At 38.4% G+C, this 21,622-nt stretch overlaps 1 protein-coding gene across 1 annotated transcript in view; it reads right to left on the bottom strand.

Annotated features, from left to right (window-relative positions):
• Positions 1 to 1,570: 1,570 nt before the first annotated feature.
• Positions 1,571 to 21,622, bottom strand: part of LOC147254531 (seizure protein 6 homolog) — a 200,563-nt gene continuing 180,511 nt past the window's right edge. The window contains exons 10-16 of the mRNA XM_086216175.1: positions 21,294 to 21,490; positions 17,558 to 17,752; positions 9,716 to 9,907; positions 5,544 to 5,738; positions 2,948 to 2,974; positions 2,006 to 2,114; positions 1,571 to 1,870 (exon numbers count right to left, since the gene is read on the bottom strand). Coding sequence (XP_086072301.1) covers positions 1,759 to 1,870; positions 2,006 to 2,114; positions 2,948 to 2,974; positions 5,544 to 5,738; positions 9,716 to 9,907; positions 17,558 to 17,752; positions 21,294 to 21,490 — 1,027 coding nt within the window. The 3' untranslated portion in view covers positions 1,571 to 1,758. The remainder of the gene's footprint in view (positions 1,871 to 2,005; positions 2,115 to 2,947; positions 2,975 to 5,543; positions 5,739 to 9,715; positions 9,908 to 17,557; positions 17,753 to 21,293; positions 21,491 to 21,622) is intronic.

Below are 21,622 nucleotides of genomic sequence, written 5' to 3' on the forward strand. Positions count from 1 at the left end.
GAGTCATTTGTTCAAGTGCATGGAAGTGAAAGAATATAGTTATAAAAGGACATAATGCAGAACAGCCTAAATGTGATCTCGATAAGAGATATATTAGATCAGGAGAATTTTGGGGGTTGGAAACTAATAAACTATGAACAGACTATGTTCGTGTATTTGGTGTTCTCTGAATTCATGTAAAAAGGAGCATTAGGCTAGCTGGGAAAAGTAGTTGACTGTGTATAGGACCCTATAAAATAATTACAACCCTAATGGGGCAAGCCAGAAACAAAATTATTAGTAATGTAAGGAAGGGTAAATTGGATGGCTTATTCCAAGCTTCATCCCAAAATTGTCTGTTGTCAATTCTTGATAATGGTGGATCCATCTTACGCTTATCCTGGTAAGGGTCACGGGGGGGCTGGAGCCTATCCCAGCAGCTTTCAGGCAAGAGGCAGGGTTCCCTCTGGATGGGTCGCCAGTCCAGCGCAGGGCCAACACATACAGACAGAAAATCATTCACACTCACAGCCATACCTACGGTCAATTTAGAGTATCCAATCAGCCTAGTCCCCTCTTGCATGTCTTTGGACTGTGGGAGGAAGCCAGAGTACCAAGAGAGAACCCATGCAGGCACAGGGAGAACATGCAGACTCCACACAGAAAGATCCTGTGCCCAAGGTGGGACTCGAACCCAGAAACTCTTGCTGTGAGGTGACAGTGCGAACCACCATGCCGCTACATTATAGATGGTATAGGAAGTAGAAATGTGAAGGTTGAAATTTCAGTGTATACATTCTGCAATGAATTCCAAACAACAATAAACATACCTCAGTGTTCTTCAGGTTTACCAGCATGGAGGAAGGAGAAAATGTAGAAGGAAATTATATTGTATGATATAATAAAAAAAAAATTGTTACATTTATATATAGTACATCATGCATCATTCCCAGCGCCAGAAAAAAAAATCTCATCACATCTCATAGATTCTGTGACATTCTATGACAACATGCTGATACTTTGGATGTTTTGTGCAGTCAAAATAGTCTTACAATCACCTAAATCTTGACAGGGTGTCAGAAAAAAATTCACCGATTTGTCAAGAGAGTTGAACAGTATTCAAAAAGGTTGAATATCTTGAATATATAATCAGTGTTTAAGGCTGACGTGGATAGACTAGCATCACCCTTGTGCTTTTCATTATTGACTTAGTCTTGCAACTCTTTCATCAACTGGAAGATGCTTGACCTCATACTTTGTATGTTCATATGTGGCACTGTATCTGCTGATTCTGTAGAAAAAGGACCGTGACATGTGCATGACACTATCAGTCTGGGACAACAACACCCTGAGTATCATCACCTTTTCTAACAGCTTCTGTTAGATGGAGCCCAATTCCAGGCCTACTTTAAACTGAATTCAATACAATTTGGGATTCTCCAGAAAGTTGGCATTGCAATCACTCACAGAGACAATCAGGTGTGCAGAGTGTCTGCAAGCTGTGGTGCATCTGATATATGACTGGCTCCTTGAAAAAGAGTCACATTTACAAGACAGGGCCATGATGACAAGTATAGCAGTTTTATCCAGAAGTACTCAGCGTAGCTGCACAAAAAGGTGGAGTTCTTTGACAAAGACATGAGGTGTAGCACACTCTCTCCTGGCACGTGGTCTTTGGAGGATTTACCTTTTTTTACTTTTTGTGATTGTAAGATATAACTTGAACTGAAAACTGCCATCACACAAACACACACAAATGCATCCAAACCCATTACCAACCTAATGTCTTACCGTTGTCTCACACACAGAGCTGTCCAACGTGGACTCTCCAGTGATGTTTTTATATGGTAGGTTTGAGGACAAGGGGAGCCGTAGTTGTTTCCTCTGAGCCCTGAACACAGTGACGAAGAACAAACACTGGAAGTCATTGTTATATTCTGCCAACTCTCATGCAATAATGGGGGAGGGGGGTTCAGTGGAAGGGAGATTGTGGACTTTGAATCATATCAAATGCATGTGTACCTACTTTGAGAAGTAGAAGTAGATCCAAATGATGATGAAGAGGAGGAGGAGGATGGGAATGAAGACAGCAATTGCTGCTTGGGCACCCCCCATTCTTAATTCTGTTGTTGACACTGTTGGATAGTGACAATTACATTACATATATGATTTATCACCTGATTTAAATCTGATCAGCCAAAAATATTCCACATTTAAGAAACGAACACCTGAATTGGAAAGACCCTTTTGGGGTTTCCCTTTCCAGCTCATTGCCTACTGCTGTTACATGAAAAGGTGGGAGCACAGCATGAACATCTCTGTGTTGATGGCGACACAGTACACAAGTCTCCATCTCCACCCACCGTGTGAGGACATTGAGATTAAGTGTATCAATTTGATTTTGATGGAAATGTCCCCACCAATATTGAAAAATGTATTTATTTTCCTCTGCCACACTCTTTTATAAGACTTAAAACTTGGAATTTGCAGGTTTTCTCAATTTTTTATTGCTGTTTTACTGTTTAAAGTTTTTTTTTTTAAGTATTTGACCTCAGCATTAGCATGTTGCATGGCTACAGGCAAGGGGATTTTGCAACATTTGCTGTAGTAGACAGTGAGGCTGATAGAGATCAGACTTGTGCATTGGAGGAGTGTAGTGATGGATACTATGAGACAAATAATGTGTTTTTTATCATGAAAGTGTACAGTAATTGTAGTTGAACCTAACAAATGAGCATAATGCGGCCTCTTCAGTTAACTAATACAGGGTGAAGTGTTTTTCTTATTTGCTGAAATCTTGACTTATATACCTTTTCTCTCAGCAGTAATAAAGAATATATTACACTCATCCCTCCTGTTTGATGAAATATGTGTTTCCAAATACAATCCACTGATTTTATTTGATTTTTTTAGCCAATTTGTCCCACTAAAAAGCAATGAATATAGGCTGACAGTGTGGGGAACTCACCATCTAATCTGTCCTCTGTGGTGTGAGCTGGATAGAACAGGGGAGAGGCAAGAAGGCTCAGTGAAATACAAAATTAACAAGAGAGTAAAATGTTTACTGCAACTCAGATAAACACGTTATCTGGCCGCATTTCTGTCATCAAATGTAACCTCTTACCACCGATAAAATTAAATTAAATATAAATATAATAAATGTTATTTCTCCACCGTGATGAAGGACACTGATGAAATAAAATGTGAAATAACATGCAACCCTTCTTCACGGGGCTTAGAGGTGGCTTCGGCAAAGTGTCAGGTCATTTATGGATCCACAACAGTTGTCGTGTTAAATGCCACACGCATCCTGACAGGTACAAAGGCTGCTCCAGGCTAGCAGTGTGTCTATCTTGCCCTTCCAGTGCCATGTCCTCCTGCAGGGCTTTGATCAGTGGCCGGAATCAAACTAAAGGCCACACTTTTGTTATTTCAGCCTCCTGACTGGAAGACTGTTCTTCAAAGTGTCAGAACAACAACATCCAGAACCATTTCGGTTCAAAAAAGCACTTTTCCTCTCCGGCCTTTTGCTGTGACTGATGTGTTTTTGTACGAGGCTTTCTTTTTTTTTGTTCAAATAGTTTTGTCATCTGGTGGAGGTATGTGGGTGTTTGCCTTCTGCCGTTCGATCTGGGATTGACATGGAGATAAACTGGTGGTTTATCTAATTGTGTGTTTTCCAACTTCCTTTTACACGGACAATGCTATGCTGACATCATCACAATTAAAATAATATTCTGAATCAAAACTTTCAAGATGAATAAGGTCACATAAAGAGTATGCAATGATTAAATTTAAGAAATGGAGAATTCCAATAGTAGATGCATTATTACAGAGTGTTGTAACTGTACTTAATGTAGTCTCATCTTTAATCTCATAGTTTAGCTACATTTTACAAACATATCAAACTGCTTGGTGAGCCGCTCCAGCTCTGAGCATAGTAAAGTTGTTTGCACTTGACTTAATGCCATTAAAAAGAAAACCTAACATTTTTGGGAGGACAATCTTTAAATTTCAGAGGAAAAAACTGAAGAAAGCGTATATGCACATTACATCCTATCAGTCATTAATTGAACCATCATCTGTAGCATGTAAACTGAAGATAAAGACAACATTCAGTAACTCATGTGAAAACTGAAAATAAAATACTGTTTCACTTAGATCAAAGTCACTAGTTATTGCTGCCACAGGAACATAGTCACTGAAAAAAGAGCAATTGTACGTGAGAAATAGAAGTGAGTCAGTCAGAAAATGAGAAATTGACAACATTTCCATGGTAACTGGGCAAACTAGAGCTGCTAATGAAGGTAATTTCCTCAAAATCTCAAGAGATGCTTCTTAGTGAGGTCATATGGTTAAAACAACTACTGTTTCATTGTTAAATCGGCCCTCATTATTTCGGTTTGCAGCATTTTCTTTGTGCAAAAATATGATGACACACTGGTAAGTAAGTCTCTACTTTCACTTAATTTGGAAAATACAATAGGTGGCAATAATGTCTTCTCATTTCAAGTTCTTAGTTAACTTGCAAAGTAAAGACAAATATCTTAGATTTAACTTAAACATTGTACGCGTTTTTTCTCTTAAATGTATCTGCGTTTAGGATTATTTTCAAAAAATCATGACAATATGGTGAGGGTAGGGAAAGATGCATTGATTTGGAAGATTTCTGGGTTTGATGATTTGAGACATGTTTTCAGCATTGAAGTTTTAGCATATAGGGCTACTGATATTCTAGATTTCTCTTATTCTCAACAAATCATGTGCCACGATTTCAGAGTGACAATTTAACATGATTTGTTGAGAATAAGACTGACCCCAAGCTCTTTCCAATTGGCTGAACATTTAAAACGTTAGTGTTAATCAATTTTTAACTAACTGTTACGCTTTGATACACATGCAACCTGCTAGTAGGAGATATTTGTTTCTTGCATTATGTCTCTTTTCAAAAACATAAAACAACAAAATATTTTGCATATGCACTGGTGTAGGCTGATCTCACTTAAAGTTAGCTGTTAGTGTGTGAGAGAGGAATGCAAAACATGAATATGTTGTGCATCACAACAAACCCTACAAACCCTGAAATGGATGTAAAACAGTGCAAGAACTGACATACTGCTTCGTATATCTGACCAATTCCTTAAAGACAATCTCATTACATTTAAGGCAGTGTCATGTAGCAAGTTGCTCCTCAGTAAGATGATGTTTTTTTAATATTTTATTTAAAGAAACCTTCATAATTGTCAATATCGCAAGGTTTTTTTTTTCAAATTTTGATAGTAGCAAAATGCATCCCAATAAGACTATTTTACTGCACATATGGATAAGAAAATGTGACTATTAATAATGTTTTTCTAATTGTTGTCAATTATATCATAGTTTTGAAAGCTGTGTAACACTAGAGTGACTGTAATTACATTAACTGCATTTCCTCATCTTTGCAGACAGGTGGCAGCCCACTCAACTCCACTATTAATATATTTCTGATTGTCTTCAATTAGATCATGGTTTTGATAAATTGTGTATAACTAGAGACTATGATTATGCAGCCTGCAATTCCTCACCTTTGCAGACAGGTGGCAGCCCACTCCACTGAGATGGGTGTCCAGGGACACAGTGGAGAACAGGTTCCCCCAGCAGCTGGTGGCCAGTCAGGCAGGTGTAGTGGAGGGTTTCTCCAGCCTGAAAGTGGAGTTTGTTGGAGCTTGGGATCCCGTAGGTGGGGGTTCCTGGATGACTGCAGGCCTCGAAAGTCTCAGCTGGAATGAGGGAGGGAATATACATCAGCACAGATAAGACAGATGTTTCAACAACAACAACAATAATAATAACACTACTACAACTACTACTGTTATTTAGTGTAGGGCATGGCTTTGCGTCAGCTGCTTCCCAGACTGCTGTGACATTTGGTACATAGGTATATTCAAAAGGTGTTTAGTTGCTCCTCCAGGAAGATTCTTCATGGTGATATAGGGGACTGAGAGTTAAGTCTCATCACTATGACCTGTACTGACGCTACATGTCAGCCCACCAAACAAAAACAGGAGACATCTGGGAAAAAAAGTGAAGAACAACACACACACACACACACACACACACACACACACACACACTCACACACACACACACAGGGTACAGAGACACTCACGTACAGACAGCCAAGGTCCAAGATAAGAGTAATTGGGGAATGTCCCATTCCTTTCTCGTACTTCAAGATAGCCTGAAAGCCTGATGAACGCCACACGAACACATACACACACAGCCTGTCTTCAGTATAAAACGGTATGTCACGCTCTGTGATGTTGGAAGATATCTCTGACTACGTTGTTAGTACGGTTGTTCTGAATAAAGAGATGTTCCCCACCCAACACCTGTGTCCCGATCCTCTGATTCCTCTTATCCACCTCTTTCCGCCACAACAGTGACCCCTTTGACCTGTCTAATGCAACAAACCTAAATATGAACTTCAAATATCTAAACTCTAATAGCCATGAATATTTGCTCCTTAGAGGGTGAATTTGACTATAAATAAACACTGATATTTAATGCTAGGAATTTTTATATTCTCACACACACTTCCACATGCAAACAGTGAGCGTGCCCCAGCACCTCCTTCTTCTCTTCCTACATCTGATATGACTGAAGAGCAGGCAGAGAGAAAGTCAAAGGTTGTCATTGAAGATGTACTTCCACACTGATGACCTGACGGTAAAAATATGGTTCAATGCGCACAGTTGATAGAAACCTGACCTTTCATTAATTTTTTCATCTTGTCAAATATGTTCCTGGATCAGTAACCTACAAACAAAAGAAAGAATTGCATTTAAATTAGAATTACAGTGTATCAAAGGTTACCAGTTTCACGCATTTATTGTTCAAGTAGTTAATTTGCAGCAATAACTGACATGGGTTATGTAAGATAGGCGGCCTGTTTTAGTTGCTTATGACTCATTATCTGTATAGTTACAAGTGAGCTGAACACAGTTCAGTTCAGTCCATGCGTTAAGGGAATCTCATCATTTTTTCCTCATTAATGACTGAACCCATTTTCCATCGTCCCTGTGACTATTAGAACCAAGGCTCATCATCAAGCTTGTTTAATTTAGATTCTTCTTCACTGTTTATTCAGGCTAATGTGGATGAATAGCAGGTTGTTTCCAACCACTGTTATAACTGATGATTGACTGCAGTTGTACTCATATTCAGTTAGTTATAATATTAACAAAAGGTTTACCCATATTTTATAACATTTTTCACGAAATTAAAGAAACTATGTGTGAGAAGGAAATTTGTGGCTCTGAGGACAATTTCAGGAAGAAAAAGAATCTCGGTCTGTTTCCCTCTGTAGCTGTGACAAGCTGTGAGCTCAGTCCACACCCATCATGAAACTTTCAAAAACCTTTATGAACATAAATGGAGAGCTTGTGAGGACTACTGCAGATATCAGAAAGCTGTTTGCATCATCAACGGCAGGAATTTTCGTCAACTGCTTTAAGCTTAAATTAAATTTCTAGCTGAAAACATAAATAACTTGCAGGCTTTCAAGGTGAGTGTGCTTTGGACAATTTTAATCTTTTCTCTATCGACTTCCTTGTGAAAAAAAAATTCACAAGGATAAACTATAGAACTCTGATAAGTGGCAAGTTCTGAAGCCTTGAAAGTGTCAAACTTGATTTTTGAATGATTTATGTAGCTTAAGTAAAAAAACAAAAACAAAAAAAACAGGATATAAAGTTTGCTGAAACAATACTGAAAGGAATGCCATTTAGTACCTCATTGTTGAGAACGCTGAATCAACATACACATTAATTACAAACACATGGAACTCCTGAATTATAAACTTGATAGGCTCTTAATTTGAAGTACTGAGTCCTTAAATTTGTCAAGTCAATTTTGCAAAGCCTAATGGCACAAGAGAGAAATAATATATTTCATGTCCATCAGATACAACTTGTTCTTTTGATGTAATTAAGTGATGCCACAAGACATTCATTGTTCCCACAATTTAATTATTTTGAGGCCACAAATGAAAAAAAAGTGTGAGATAAAGTTATATCTCTTCTCACTTCAAATGATTATTGAGGGAACATCTTATTTCTTATGGCTTCAAAATAACTATATTGAGGGAACAGGTTACATGTTGTGGTCTCAAAATATAATTTCTCTCTCCTTATGGCCACAGCAGGGTTAAAAAACTTTAGCTCTAAGCTGTGTAAAAGTGTGCCAGTTTCAGTAATGTGGAGACATTATTATAATGGTTTTGAAACGATGGTTAAACACATTGAAACTTGTGTAATGGACTAGTTTAAGTTTTAGTTCTGCCATAAATTGCACCAAAACTTCATGAAACTGGCAAGCGAGTGCCAAAAAATCTGCCCAGTCACAGAAACATGGAAGACAAAAAGATGAAGTAAGTTTGCTCGATTAAAATATAATTTGTGTGGTCCATCTACTTCTGCTGACGCCTGTCCTGGAACTGAAGACAATTCCAGCCAGAACTTGGTAATTGTCTTTTGCCCACGATCTCTATCTCATACATAACAATGACCTGGATTTAGTCCTCAAAGTAGTTTCCATTGTCCAATTGAATTAATCATTAGTCCAGTATGTCTCCAGCAAGACATTGGTGAGGAGGCACCCTATGAGTCATTCATGCAGATGAGGTTACTGCCTTAATGGCTGTTGGAAGAGGGAGTAGTTTTAGCTTTGCAGTACAAAGGAAAGGTGGACCCAGGCCTGCAGCTGTTGGTGGCTCTGGCGATACATTCGATCACAAAATGACTGACAACCCCTTCATTAATATTATTGATTGTTTAATTAATAGAGTATTAAAGTTAGTATTGAATATATGGTGTGTTGTGCATATGATTTGTTGGACTGGAAGAAGACTTTAAAGCCTGAAGCTTCATTTATAAAATAACATGTAGTGAGCATCAGTAGATCACCTGTATTGAACAAATTTAAGCCCTCATGGGACACAAACAGGCTAATAGATCCTTGTCATGGCAGTCTATCTGACATGCTGCAGCAGGGTAAATAAATAAATGATAAAATAAGATTAATAACATGAATGTAATTATGGTCCCAGATTGGGCTAATATTTTCTGGTGTGCTTATGATATGGGTGCTATATCTTATTTGGTCAACTAGTTCTACTGAGTGTGTCACAGTCATTTCTGCAAGCTAACATGAGCTGTAAGATGCTCCTAAATGGAACAAGGCCAGATTTAATGAAATTAATGACATCTGTGTTTACCCTGGAGTTAGGGTTAGGGCTGGACAACAGTACTGAATACTTCTTTAAGGATCAACAGCTCCGGTTCATACAGTACCAGAACAAGAGCAAATCTGAGGCCACTAAAGGGTGAAGACCCTTATTACCCATTGTGATGGCAGATGTGTAGTATTTAATGCATTTTAGATTTGCTCTATAGTGACACCTCATCTTTTGTTTCCTATAAACAGCATGATGTATTAACCAGTTACATGATAAAGATAATCATTTTTCTGAGTAGTGCATGCTATATTTTGTTTTTTGGAGTTGTGGTTGATTTGTGTGGAGATTTGAATTTTTTTTATTGAGAAACATTGCAGAATCACTCCTTTAGCTTACTGTGAGATGAATTGCTTCCTCAGTAAATCAGGGGTTAAATACATGTGGATTGAAGTGTCAAGCACATGAGGAGCCAACGCTGGCTTTCAAGTTGAAGACAGGCCCTGATAAACTGGTACATACGCAGGCAGCGGGGTAACTTCTGGTTCCACTTGGGGCCAGAGGACCCTCTGTTGTAGCAGGTGAGCAGGCTGTTTCCAGACAGAGTGAAGCCTTTGTTGCAGATGTACTGGATGGTTGAACCCACAGTGAAATGGGGACCTGACAGTATCCGTCTGCTGTGTGCCACTCCTCCAGGGTCAGCACAAGACACCACTGGGGAGACAGAAAAAGAAGGAAGCTTATTATCAGGTGTAATGATGGAAAATAATTATTTGGTTCTTTTAACATAACAAAATAATTTGCAGAAAAGGAAAACCCCCAGGATCAGGGACCTTGTGATTACTTAACAGTATATACAGAATTTTCAGTTTCAGGGAGAAACAATGCTAAAAGTAGAAACACTGTAGATGAACTACATTTCCCAGCATGGATATTGTAGTTTTATGAGAGCAGAAGAAGCAGGTTTTACCCTAGATATCGTAAAACTCCATTAGAATTTTAATTTATATTTATAGTGATGGAGTTGACTGAGGGCGGCACGGTGGTGCAGTGGTTAGCACTGTCGCCTCACAGCAAGAAGGTCTGGTTTCGAGTCCTGGCAAGAGCATGGGATCTTTCTGTGTGGAGTTTGCATGTTCTCTCTGTGCTAGCGTGGGTTCTCTCTGGGTAGTCTGGCTTCGAAGGCTGCTGGGATGTGCTCCAGCCCCCCTGCGACCCTTAACAGGATAAGTGGTGGCAGACTGATGGACCGAATTGACTGATGATTCAATTTCAGGAGTTAAATACTATGATAATGATTCACTTGGATGACGAGTTCCTACACAGCAAATGGTTTTAATTACTGTCTTATTATTAAGGTCTACTGTATGGTCCACAAGGAACCAGGAGTGGCTCAATATACCTTCTTCAAGACTGATACCACAATTTTTACTAACAGTAGATACCATTCCATATTTCCTCCTCTCTTAAACAACTAAGCTGTTAAAAATTCATGTATATGGAGGACATCTAAAAACATCACACTGTGAAATAAATACTCCACTTCCCGAAAGGAAGAACTACCCAGCCCACAAGGTCATACACTTGTGCAAAACTTCTGTTTCTTTAAAAACTTTTTCAACACAGATAACTTTTAGCATCTTTTTTGATTGTATCTGGCAGACATACTTTAACTGCAACTTTGTGTAAAAAGTTTCAATCTGAGAATTTATAATAAGAAATAAAACCATTTCAGTGGAAAATAATTCATAAAATTCAAGGTAGCTGGCTTCAAATTATATGTTGTTTTGATCTGATCCAGTGATTTTGAGACCAATATTAAATATTTTATCATTACAACTAGCAATCGCTCTACCTAGTCTAAATAGTGTGTAAATTATGTAATACAGTTAAAAAAATGATAGAACACCAGCAAATCAAGATGATGTTTGCATTTTCCAAGGATTTAGCAATAGCTTGAATAATTTTGTTCATCTCCTATATAGTATGAATCATGACCATAAGTTTTTAGATAAATATTACCATAAAATTGTTTATCCAAGTGTCAGACTCAGACACGTGTTGCTCAAATGAGAAATTAATTGATAAAGCTACTGAAATTAAAAAAGAAAAATCCATGGGTCGTTTATTGATGGGGCTTGCCAAGGTATATTTTCAAAATCCTGCTCTGACTTTTTACAGAATAAAGTTCTGAATGCTGGGAGTTTGGTTGAATATCTGAAATACATTCTAACATGTCATTTAAGAAATAACTTTTGTACCATTATCATGAGGTGAATATCTGCAACATTAAAGTTGATCAAAAAATATTTACAAAATAATTTGGGTCATATATTAAAAGATGAGGGTGGCACGGTGGTGCAGTGGTTAGCACTGTACCGACAGTGAGCTGATGTATGGAAAGCACGAGGCCTTCAAACATTAAGTGTTGTCTCATCTTTGCTGGAATAAAACTATAAGTGTTTATGGCAAAACCTCCTCCACACACCTTAAAAAGTTGTTGTAAGCATGCAGTTTTGGATCATACAGACATAGTTTTGCCTAGTTTTCTTGCATTTGAAGTCACTACTGAGCTCATAATACAGTTCCATCAGGTGTTTCAGGGGTCTTCATCTGTTAAGAATAAATTAGATGGTTCAGCTGTTGTAGGTATGTGCCAGGTTACCTGAAACCACAGAGATGGTATTAAGGAATGAGTTATGTCTGTCCCGGCATCCAGTCAGCCCAGTTCTGGGCCCAGCAGGAGAGCAGCCAACAAGGCAGGAAACAGTGTGGAAGTCAGCCATGTTGGAGCAGAGTCTCCATCCGCTGCCTGTGGGCTTGTCACTTGCATTGAGGCATTAATATGTATGCGTGTGTGTGTGTGTGTGTGTGTGTGTGTGTGTGTGCGTGCGTGTGTGTGTGTGCGCGCGCGCGTGTGCACGTGCTCTTATTTAATAGCCCAACGAAAAACCAGACTCATCATTTTACTGAGGCCTGTTTTGCAGAAACAGGTAATTTGTCTCAAACTCTGGGGAACTGTTGTATTATTGAAACAGGAATCAGCCATAAATCACCAAAGTCCTCATCTTGCCCCCAGTTATTTTAAAAGCACTCTAAATTTTGCATATGGAGTGGAGTATGGATTGGACAAAAAAAAAATAGAGGCTGAGAGATGAAACCCAAATGTGGAAATAATTCTAAATGCCTCTGTTGAGGAACAGAAAGCTGTATATATCAAGACTCACTGAGCCTCTTACAGGGACAATTGAGGTTTTTTTTTTTTAAGCCTGGCCCTTTAGGCTTCTTGCTATTGATGGGTAGACCAGGAATTGAACCAGCAACCATCCCATCTCAAGCTCACATCTCTAACATTTAGGCCAGAACTACCAGTACACTAAAATTGGGTTAGAAAATGTTTCAACATTCACTATGCTTAGGACTGGGCAAGAAATATCTACATAATGATATAAAATATATATGACTCAGTACTTTGATAAGTGCTGGAATTAACTCGTGCATTAATTTTAGCACTTATCAAGTTCAAATCTCATCATGTGATGATTCTATTCAACCTATGCCATAGCAATTTTTTTTCGGAATTAAAAAAAAAAAGTTTCAAAGATTATTTTAAAAAACTGCGTGCAAAAAGGAGAAATCTCAACTTCAGGAAGACTTGTGACACAAAAAGGACAGAAAAGATGATCTGTTACCAAGGCAACATTCAGACAGTATTTCCTGTTTATGTGTTTGATGGCGGATCATGAGGAGCAGCTAAAGTTTTAAAAAGTAAATTTAGACTGCTGGATTTTTCGGTGTAAACACCAAAATGCCACCTAAAAATGCCCGACACTGGAGGAGTTAAATATAGATAGATAGATAGATAGATAGATAGATAGATAGATAGATAGATAGATAGATAGATAGATAGATAGATAGATATGTAACGGAGTAGATTTGTGCTTGGTAAATTATGGCAAAAAAGGCGCAACACCGCCGTCTAGTGGTGCAGTGGTTGGCGTGGGAACTGCACAGAAAAAAGAGGACTCCACTGTGGTAAGGCGTCTTCAGGCATGGTCTGGGATAATTAACACTAATTAAGACTTTCTGAAGGATTTAGATGTTCATACTTCATATTTTGCTCTGTAATGTTATTGTTGTGATTTGTACTAACTGTTTTGAGCACTTACTGTGAGTTGTTAGTCCATGAAACTACGTTTTGGAAACTTGTAATGATGCTAAACTAGCTTAAATGTTTACCTTCGTTTCATGTGTTGTTCAGATTATCCTGAGACTGATGATAATTTCACACGCTGTCGCTGTGCCTGTATGCTGTGTTGCAGGTAATATGTTTACATAGTATTATGTCAATTGTTTAATTTGTCTGTATGAGCAGCCATTTTATTAGTTTTACTAAATGACTGGCATTCATTTGTCTACCTCTGAATCATATACTGTTAGCCACGTGTAAGCTATGTTTTTATACTTGTGGTAAATGTTTAATATGTTCTAAAATGTCTAAAATCATCTTTATGTCACATAATGGATTATGTGGGAGGGTTTTTGCTTATGTTTGAGGAACAACAATATGCACTATACGATCACACTTGAATGTAATTTTTGTTTCTATTTCATGTGAACATATTTGTGTATTTTATTTTATTTTATTGTTTATTGAGAAAATTGAGAATGGGCACAGAAAAAAGAGGACTCCACTGTGATTATCCTGAGACTGATGATAATTTCACACGCTATCGCTGTGCCTGTATGCTGTGTTGCAGGAGAGAGCTGTGCAAAATAAATGCCCCATAATCCACCTGGTCGTCATCTGTGGTCTGTAGAAGCAACAGTAGAGTGGAGCTGCATCTCACAGATAGCTGTGACCCATCACAGATAGATAGATAGATAGATAGGAGATAAAGAACTTGCGACTCTTTAATCGAGGACTTGACTGCTGTCAGGCAAGTGGACGACCTGGAGCAATACTCCTGCATGAATGTTGTGGTCATCATCAGTGTCAGAATCAAGCCACGCTCATGTGCATGTCTCCCGGACGTGGACAGAGGGTAACCCAATGCGAGGGGATAGAGATGGACCTGGAGCACATGGAGGCATGTCACCCACTGCCAACAAGGAACGACAGACCACCAGCTGTGATTATAAGATTTGTAAACCGGGAAAACAAGATGGCACTTTTGAAACAAGGATGCAAAGTGAAAGGAACGGACGTTTACACGAATGATCACGTAACCAGAAAAAATGCTGACATAGCAAAAAAGGCAAGACAACTCAAAAAGCAACATGGCCAGGAGTTGGCTTGTGAAATTCCAGACCAAGGAATTAACCAATGTAATAGAATTATTAAAAGGAAGACATACTCAATTTTTCTCTCAAGAACAGATGAGCAGGAGGTGACAAACATTGTTTTGAAATGTAAACGTAAACTATCCACTTACTGTTATGATAGTGATATGATAATTGTTTAAAAAAAGTCATAAATAACATTGCAAAACCTCTAATCCATATCCTTTATTTATCATTTCAAACTGATGGTTTCTCAAATAAAATTATTACTGCAAAAGTAATTCCATCCATCCATTTATCCTGTTAGGGGTTGCTGGGGGGGGGGGGGGGGGGGGCTGTTATACGTGGATCTTAATACCATGTCAAATCAACTTCTGCCTTAAAATAAAATGTTAATGTGTGCTTGTTCCTCACTAAATTGTTTTGTATTGTCCATTACCTTTCATGTATTGTTGTCATTACCATTGATGGTATGTGCTATTCTTTAAAATGAGTGGTATTGTAGCGTTCTTATCATTGTTGGTATGAATTATTAACAATGTAACGTAACAGTAAACTGTCACCCATGGTAATACAACCATGATTGTACTATTTTCACACCTTTTGGTTATATAATGCAAATATTGTGGAATAATTTTATAATAATCTGTTCTGGTTTAATGTTAAAAGACACTCTGTGTTATGTTATTAATGAGAAACAAGGGTGGGATTAAATACATTTTCTTCTCCCCACTCCTTTTCAAGTATTAACTAATTAATCTGAATATCGAAGCTGTCTGTCTCCTATTCAGAGTATTTACGTGATTAATTTCTCTTGTATGCAGTGTGTACTGCTCAAAATAAATGAATTCAAATAATCAAAGCTGTTTCAATTATGAAGCTTGATTACTTCAAAAACATAATTATGTCACAGTGCAGGAGACACATCTTGCAGTTTATCTCTCTTCAGAGATGTTGAGGTGTGCTGTCAAACAACAACTAAATAGATGTCTTCGTAAGAGTAAGAACACATGTAATCATCACTTATTAAGTTGCAAATTTTTCACTTAACACTCCTGTAAATTACTACTTACAATAATTTAGTAATGTCCAACTCTAAATTTTTTTTCCTAATTTCTACTGTCTTTGGCTCATTGCTGTGATTTTATGCCTGACAGCCCTCTCACACCATTTAAGCTCATTAACATCATCAGCAGCAGCAGCAGGAAGTGGATTCTAATTTAAAATACTTTGGATTCTAATTTAAAATACTTTGGATAACCCACTCAGCTTTTTCTCTTGCTCATTTTCCAAATTAAATATAACCTATATTTAACCAGAAAAAGCAATCAGCATGTATCAAAAAGGGACATTTTGTGATCATCTCAATAATTTTTGTCAAGTAACACAAGGAAGTTGAGCACTGTAGCTAGGTCTATCCAGAACCACTATTAGCTGTGAAACCAATCAGAATTGCACTTTAACTGCTCAAAGGACAGAGGGTGGCACGGTGGTGCAGCGGTTAGCACTGTCGCCTTGCTTGGGCACGGGATCTTTCTGTGTGGAGTCTCCATGTTCTCCCCGTGCCTGCGTGGGTTCTCTCTGGGTACTCCGGCTTCATCCCACAGTCCAAAGACATGCAATTGGGGACGAGGCTGATTGGATACTTTAAATTGACTGTAGGTGTGACTGTGAGTGTGAATGGTTGTCTGTGTATATCGGTTATTCTCTGTTACGCCCCCCCTAGAAAGAAGAAAACATTTCGCGTCCCCCACTCTCCGCCGCGACCATAAATTCTATCATTTTTTCTATTAAATAGTTATAAGTACACCTCTGCATAACACTGTATCCTTATTAACATTAAAGAAAACAAAAATGAAAAATAAAGAAATATAGATTAACTTACAACAAAGAATAACTTTATTAACATTATTTTTTAGTCTGTAAAGAGAAAAGATTTAAAGTACATCAATTTGCCTGAAATTAAATTAAAAAATTAGATCCTAGTTTTCTAGTATTTAAAATATAAATATTTTTAGACCGACTTACAACAAAGAATAACTTTATAAACATTGTTTGCTGAAAGACCGGTGTGTTTACTCGGTAAACACACCGGTCTTTCCTTGTCTCCCACCATAGTCACAGTGAAGCCAAGCGCTACATACGCTTCGTCATAGTTCCTTGTCTTACATTTCAGGAGACTTTAGTTTGTCTCATTATCTCTGTCTCTCTCCACCTTTCTTTTTATCCTTTTAAATATTTTTCCATGGTGTCTCTTGAGGGTTTGATCCCTGCACTTCATATCATATTATGTGCTTGGTCCAAAAAAAACAAACCCTACACCATAGAACTAATACTCCTTGCCCACACTCTGACAATGAGAGTGCCACTGCTACTTATTGTAGTGGATGTGCAATTACACTTTATTCTAGTGAGGCAAAAACAAAGAAGCAAGTTTCCCGGGGTCACATGCCCCCCCGGCATTGCACACCACACTAGACTATATGTATTGGCCCTGTGATGGACTAGCAACCCATCCAGGATGTACCCCGCCTCTCGCCCGAAGGCTGCTGGGATAGGCTCCAGCCTATAGAAGATGAAAAGTACAAGATGGATGGACTACCAGACAGTAATGTAGCTCCCAATTGTAGTTATTGTTGTTGTTGTTGTAGTTGATACTGCTGACAAAATGATGAAAAAGAGAATTGCATCTCTCAAAGCAACAAGTGCTAACAGTAGTACGATAAACACAGATTCAAGTTAAGTTTTGTCATTTTTACATTTTTTCTGATTGAATTTAGTTTGTGATGACATCTCATCTTTTATTATGCTTATTGGCTGAAGGAGCTTGTCTTTCAAGACAAGTACCCCAAGCTGTCATAGTAACTTTAGAAATGATGTCTGCCAGACATTACTGCAGAGTTGAACTTTTAAGCAGCTGAGATACGAATCAACAATTGCGGGTGTGATAGCTGATACAGAACTATTTCAGCCTCGGCATCACTGCTCCTACTTGTGAACAGATAAAGTGTTTCAACTGGTTCTATGCCAGCCATGGATATGCCTGGGCCTTATCATGAGCCAGCTGCCATTTCTACTTACCTCTCTCACAGGTGGGAAGGTCTCCACTCCAGGTGAGGTCCCACTGACACATTAGCAGCTCTGCTCCAACAACCTGGTAACCCGGATAACACTGGTAGGTCACCACCGTACCCTGAACCAGCTCAGGGTGAGAGGTGCTCTTCCAGCCATTAGAGATCTCTGGAAGTTCAGGGCAGGTGTCATTACGAGCTACTTCTGCAGAGGGAATTAAAAAAAAGTGAAAGGACACAAAAATTTAAAAGTAAATATACAATTTGAGATGTATCAGCTTGAAAGATGTATCATTTTCCCCAAGCGTGCAACACTTTGATCGAGATATCACAGCTATTTCTAAAGCTTAAGTTATAATTGTGTGTTGATTCTGCACAGGTCCTACACACTCAAAAAATAGAGGTACCAGTGAGTACCTAACCTGAAAAAATGCTTGTTGTCATGGAGTACCCTTTAGAAAGACAATTGCTGCTTTGAAGTGGATGTTTATGGATTTCCTCTTTCACAGTTGACACATTATTTCTTCATCATATTTTTTTTTCTTTTTTATGAATGCTTGCACACCACTTTGGGGCATAAGTGTAACAAAAAATATTTTGGAGGGATCTTAATTTCAGCTGCAGAAATCCTTTGTATATAATCAATGTCATAGCTAGCAGATAGCTGCCAAAATGATTGACTGTCTTATCAGTTAGTTCAGAGAAAAGAAATGTGCATGAAAAAACACTGCAACAACTACCTCAACAATCAAGAACAGGAGAACATATGGCTGGAGACCACTTACCATACATGGTTCCAGAGGTTGAAGCCCTTCCATTTTGGACAATACTCCTTTTTACAGGAGCTATTTTAACATGTCATTGCAGCTTCAACACATGTGTTACAAATCACTATAATTTTGGCCCAGCTCCGTCTATTTAAGCCAGGGTATTGTGTATGCCAGCTCACTGGAATGGCTGTAACACTAAACAGAAAATACATAATTAAGTTGTCAATAACAAGTGTGTTTCCTTGCAATGAAATGTCAAATTGGCTGCTGTGAGAAGAGCTTTTTGACTTTTCCATTCAAGCTACTCTCTGACTAAAAATGAATCAGTCAATACTACAGACAATCACTTGTCTTGTACGCAGATGGGGATGCTCTTCATTTATGCTCCTCCACACAGGAATAGCAATGTTGCTGTCCTGGAAAAGTGTCTCTCCAGGGGTCTGATTGATACTCCATCTTCGCTCAGCCTTTTCTGTCATTTTCAGCTATCCTTCCTCGCAAGGACTGGCCTTTTCTTCCCAAGAGACAGAGCTCTTAAACTACCAGCTGTATGTTTCTGTATGTGTAGAAAAACTGAGGGATTTTGTGTATATGCCTTGTTGTGATCACTCCAAAAAAAAACATCTACAGCAAAAAATATTTGTGTGGTATTTAGTGACAGAGGAAAACTTAACAAATCACATTTGTTTGGGGCGGAACAATAGTGCAGTGGTTAGCACTGTCACCTCACAGCAAGAAGGTTCCAGAAAGACCCCGGCTTGATCATGGGGTCTTTCTGTGTGGAGTTTGCATGTTCTCCCTGTGCCTGTGTGGGTTCTCTCAGGGTACTCCAGTGTACCCTGCCTCTCGCCCAAATTCAGTTGGGATAGGCTCCAGCTCCCCCGTAACCCTCAGCAGGATAAATGGATGGATGGATCGACATTTGGATGGTGTTGGTTTGTAGACATGAATGACAACAACAGTCCAGATGGTCACACGTTGTTGTATCTCTAATTGGGCGGGAGATCATTGGTAGATGTGTGCACAGTGAGAATTACCATTGGACCCCTATTTTGGAGCCATCTCTTCATGGCATCTTATTTTTCCAGCAACTCAAACAAAATGCTACCTACCAAGCCTTTTGGCTTCAGTCTTCCTCCACTCAGGTATACAGCTGATAGTTCAGAGCCTCTGCTCAGGAGATTAATTTGAAAAGTGCAAAGTAATTGCACTTAGACCTTGAGCAAACAAACACAGTGGCCACGCTGCTGTCTTGTGTTTACACTTCTCCAATGGGATTCATGAAGAGACGCAAATAAAACTTTCTACCAATTTATCCGTCTTTGTTAATCATTTGTATTCTGAAGCCTTTCCTTCGCTATGAATCCGTCAAGGTTTTATCAGATTTTGTGATCTGCCCAAGGTGCTTAGCTGCACTGATGGAAAGGCCTCACCAACGCCACTGACATCCTCTTATTGTTTCCATTTTTAGGTTCCATACCTGTAAAATAAATTCCCTTTTCCTCCCTTTCATTTTACTCAGAGATTTCAATCTACAGCAATATCCCATGCTGCTTTTCTACTTTCCTCTCTTTACCCATCCCTCCACCTTCATCTTCTTCAATCTAATGTCTGTATGGCAGTACAGAGCTCAAACATCAAGGGCTCTATCTTGTGTCCAATGCAGTGCATTGCTAGTTTCTGACAGGCGTAGTCATTTTCTCACTTGGAGTCAATGTTGTGTAACTAGCAGATGCGCTTGCACCCATCTCTGCACACATGGGTATGATAATTTGAGAAAGAGTTCCGGTCAGAGAGTAAGCTGCCTCAACACAAACTTGCTGTAATGTTAAGGATCCTAAAACATTCCAGAGTTTGGTGGAGTCCTGATGTTTCTGTGGATGATCTGCATGCTGTCACATCTGCTGCTATTCGAGTGTAAATCTAAAGAAAAACATATATAAAATTGACAGGACAAAGGAACCTGAGTGTCTTAAATATTTTTGACAAGCTGTTTCCTCTTCAGAAACTGTGAACATTTCATGTCATTATTTGCCTGGCTCTTAAAGGGAATCAGAGATGACATTTATGGTTTACATTTGTGTTATGCCGCTTTTTGTGTTTATAAAGACAACCCCTTGCACTTTGCACTGAACCTTGTGTCAAGGATATTCATCGAGGAAAAGATGTGGATGGATTAGACATATCCCAAAGGTATTCAAAAAATATGGAAAAATGGACTTAGTGTGAACATTACTTTGAATTATGTAAATAGGGCCAGAAGACTGAAAGCCATGGCTGGCCTTGGTCCAACAAAAGTAAGAAAAATAATAAATAAAATGAAACACGCAACTCAGACACTCCAAAGAGCCGCAAATTAAACAAAAATCCTTAAACATGTTGTTGTTGTTACAACAATGAGATTAACATCCATCTTCTTTTCGTGTTTTCATGAGGAAAATTAACGAACACCATTCCAAAAATTTGAAATATTGATTTAACAATTACACACCAACATTTAGTTATCAGTACTTTGACAATGAGGCCGGCCATTTTAGTAACATATTTGTGTTGAAGTGAGTTACCAAACTTCTCATACTCAGTTTGTCTTTTATTCTTTTACAGCTCTACCTCCACCCACTGGTCATATTCCTGAAATATCCTCAAAATGTTTTTTTAATGCATTGAAAATAATTACGTGGACACTTAAGCATTTAGTAAATTTTAGAATCTTTCTTATTTAAGATTAGAATGTCTAATGTGTGTTTCAGTTTATCTTTTGTTCAAGGAGGCAATTTGTGTTGTTGTTTATAATACCGGTAATATCTGATCAACACACATTTGCTCTGTTTAGGTATACAGTTGTATGAAATGGAAATATCTAGGTAAAGTACAACTACTTCGTAAGTCTCCTTGATTGGTGTTAGGAGGAACAGTTAAGTTAGTCAAGTGAAAACTTATCTTGCTTTTGGTACTTACTTCTGATTTTAGACTCACCAAAGAAGTGGACTATGAAGCCATTGCCATAGCCATAGACATTAGTGGCAGGGTCAGACTGGAACTGGATGGTGACATCTGCAGTAGAGGTGTAGAGCTTGAATCGGGATTTGGAGCCTCCATACTGACCCAGGACTTTAGCTGTAAGGTCATCACCATCGTAGATTGTCAACAAGTCATTTTTCCCAATGTTCAACCTGGAAAAACATGTACAAAGTTAAAACCAACACTCATCTAAGGGGCATTTCATAGATTTTCTCCAGAACTACTAGCTCTGGTAATTTTAGGACACTAAAAGTACTTTGTGTTACAGCTAAAGTTGGACAGTA

Source organism: Aulostomus chinensis, chromosome 10, assembly GCF_037954235.1.
Source record: "Aulostomus chinensis isolate RoL2024-O1b breed Wild chromosome 10, RoL_Achi_v1.0, whole genome shotgun sequence".
In the NCBI taxonomy this organism is placed as follows: Eukaryota; Metazoa; Chordata; class Actinopteri; order Syngnathiformes; family Aulostomidae; genus Aulostomus; species Aulostomus chinensis.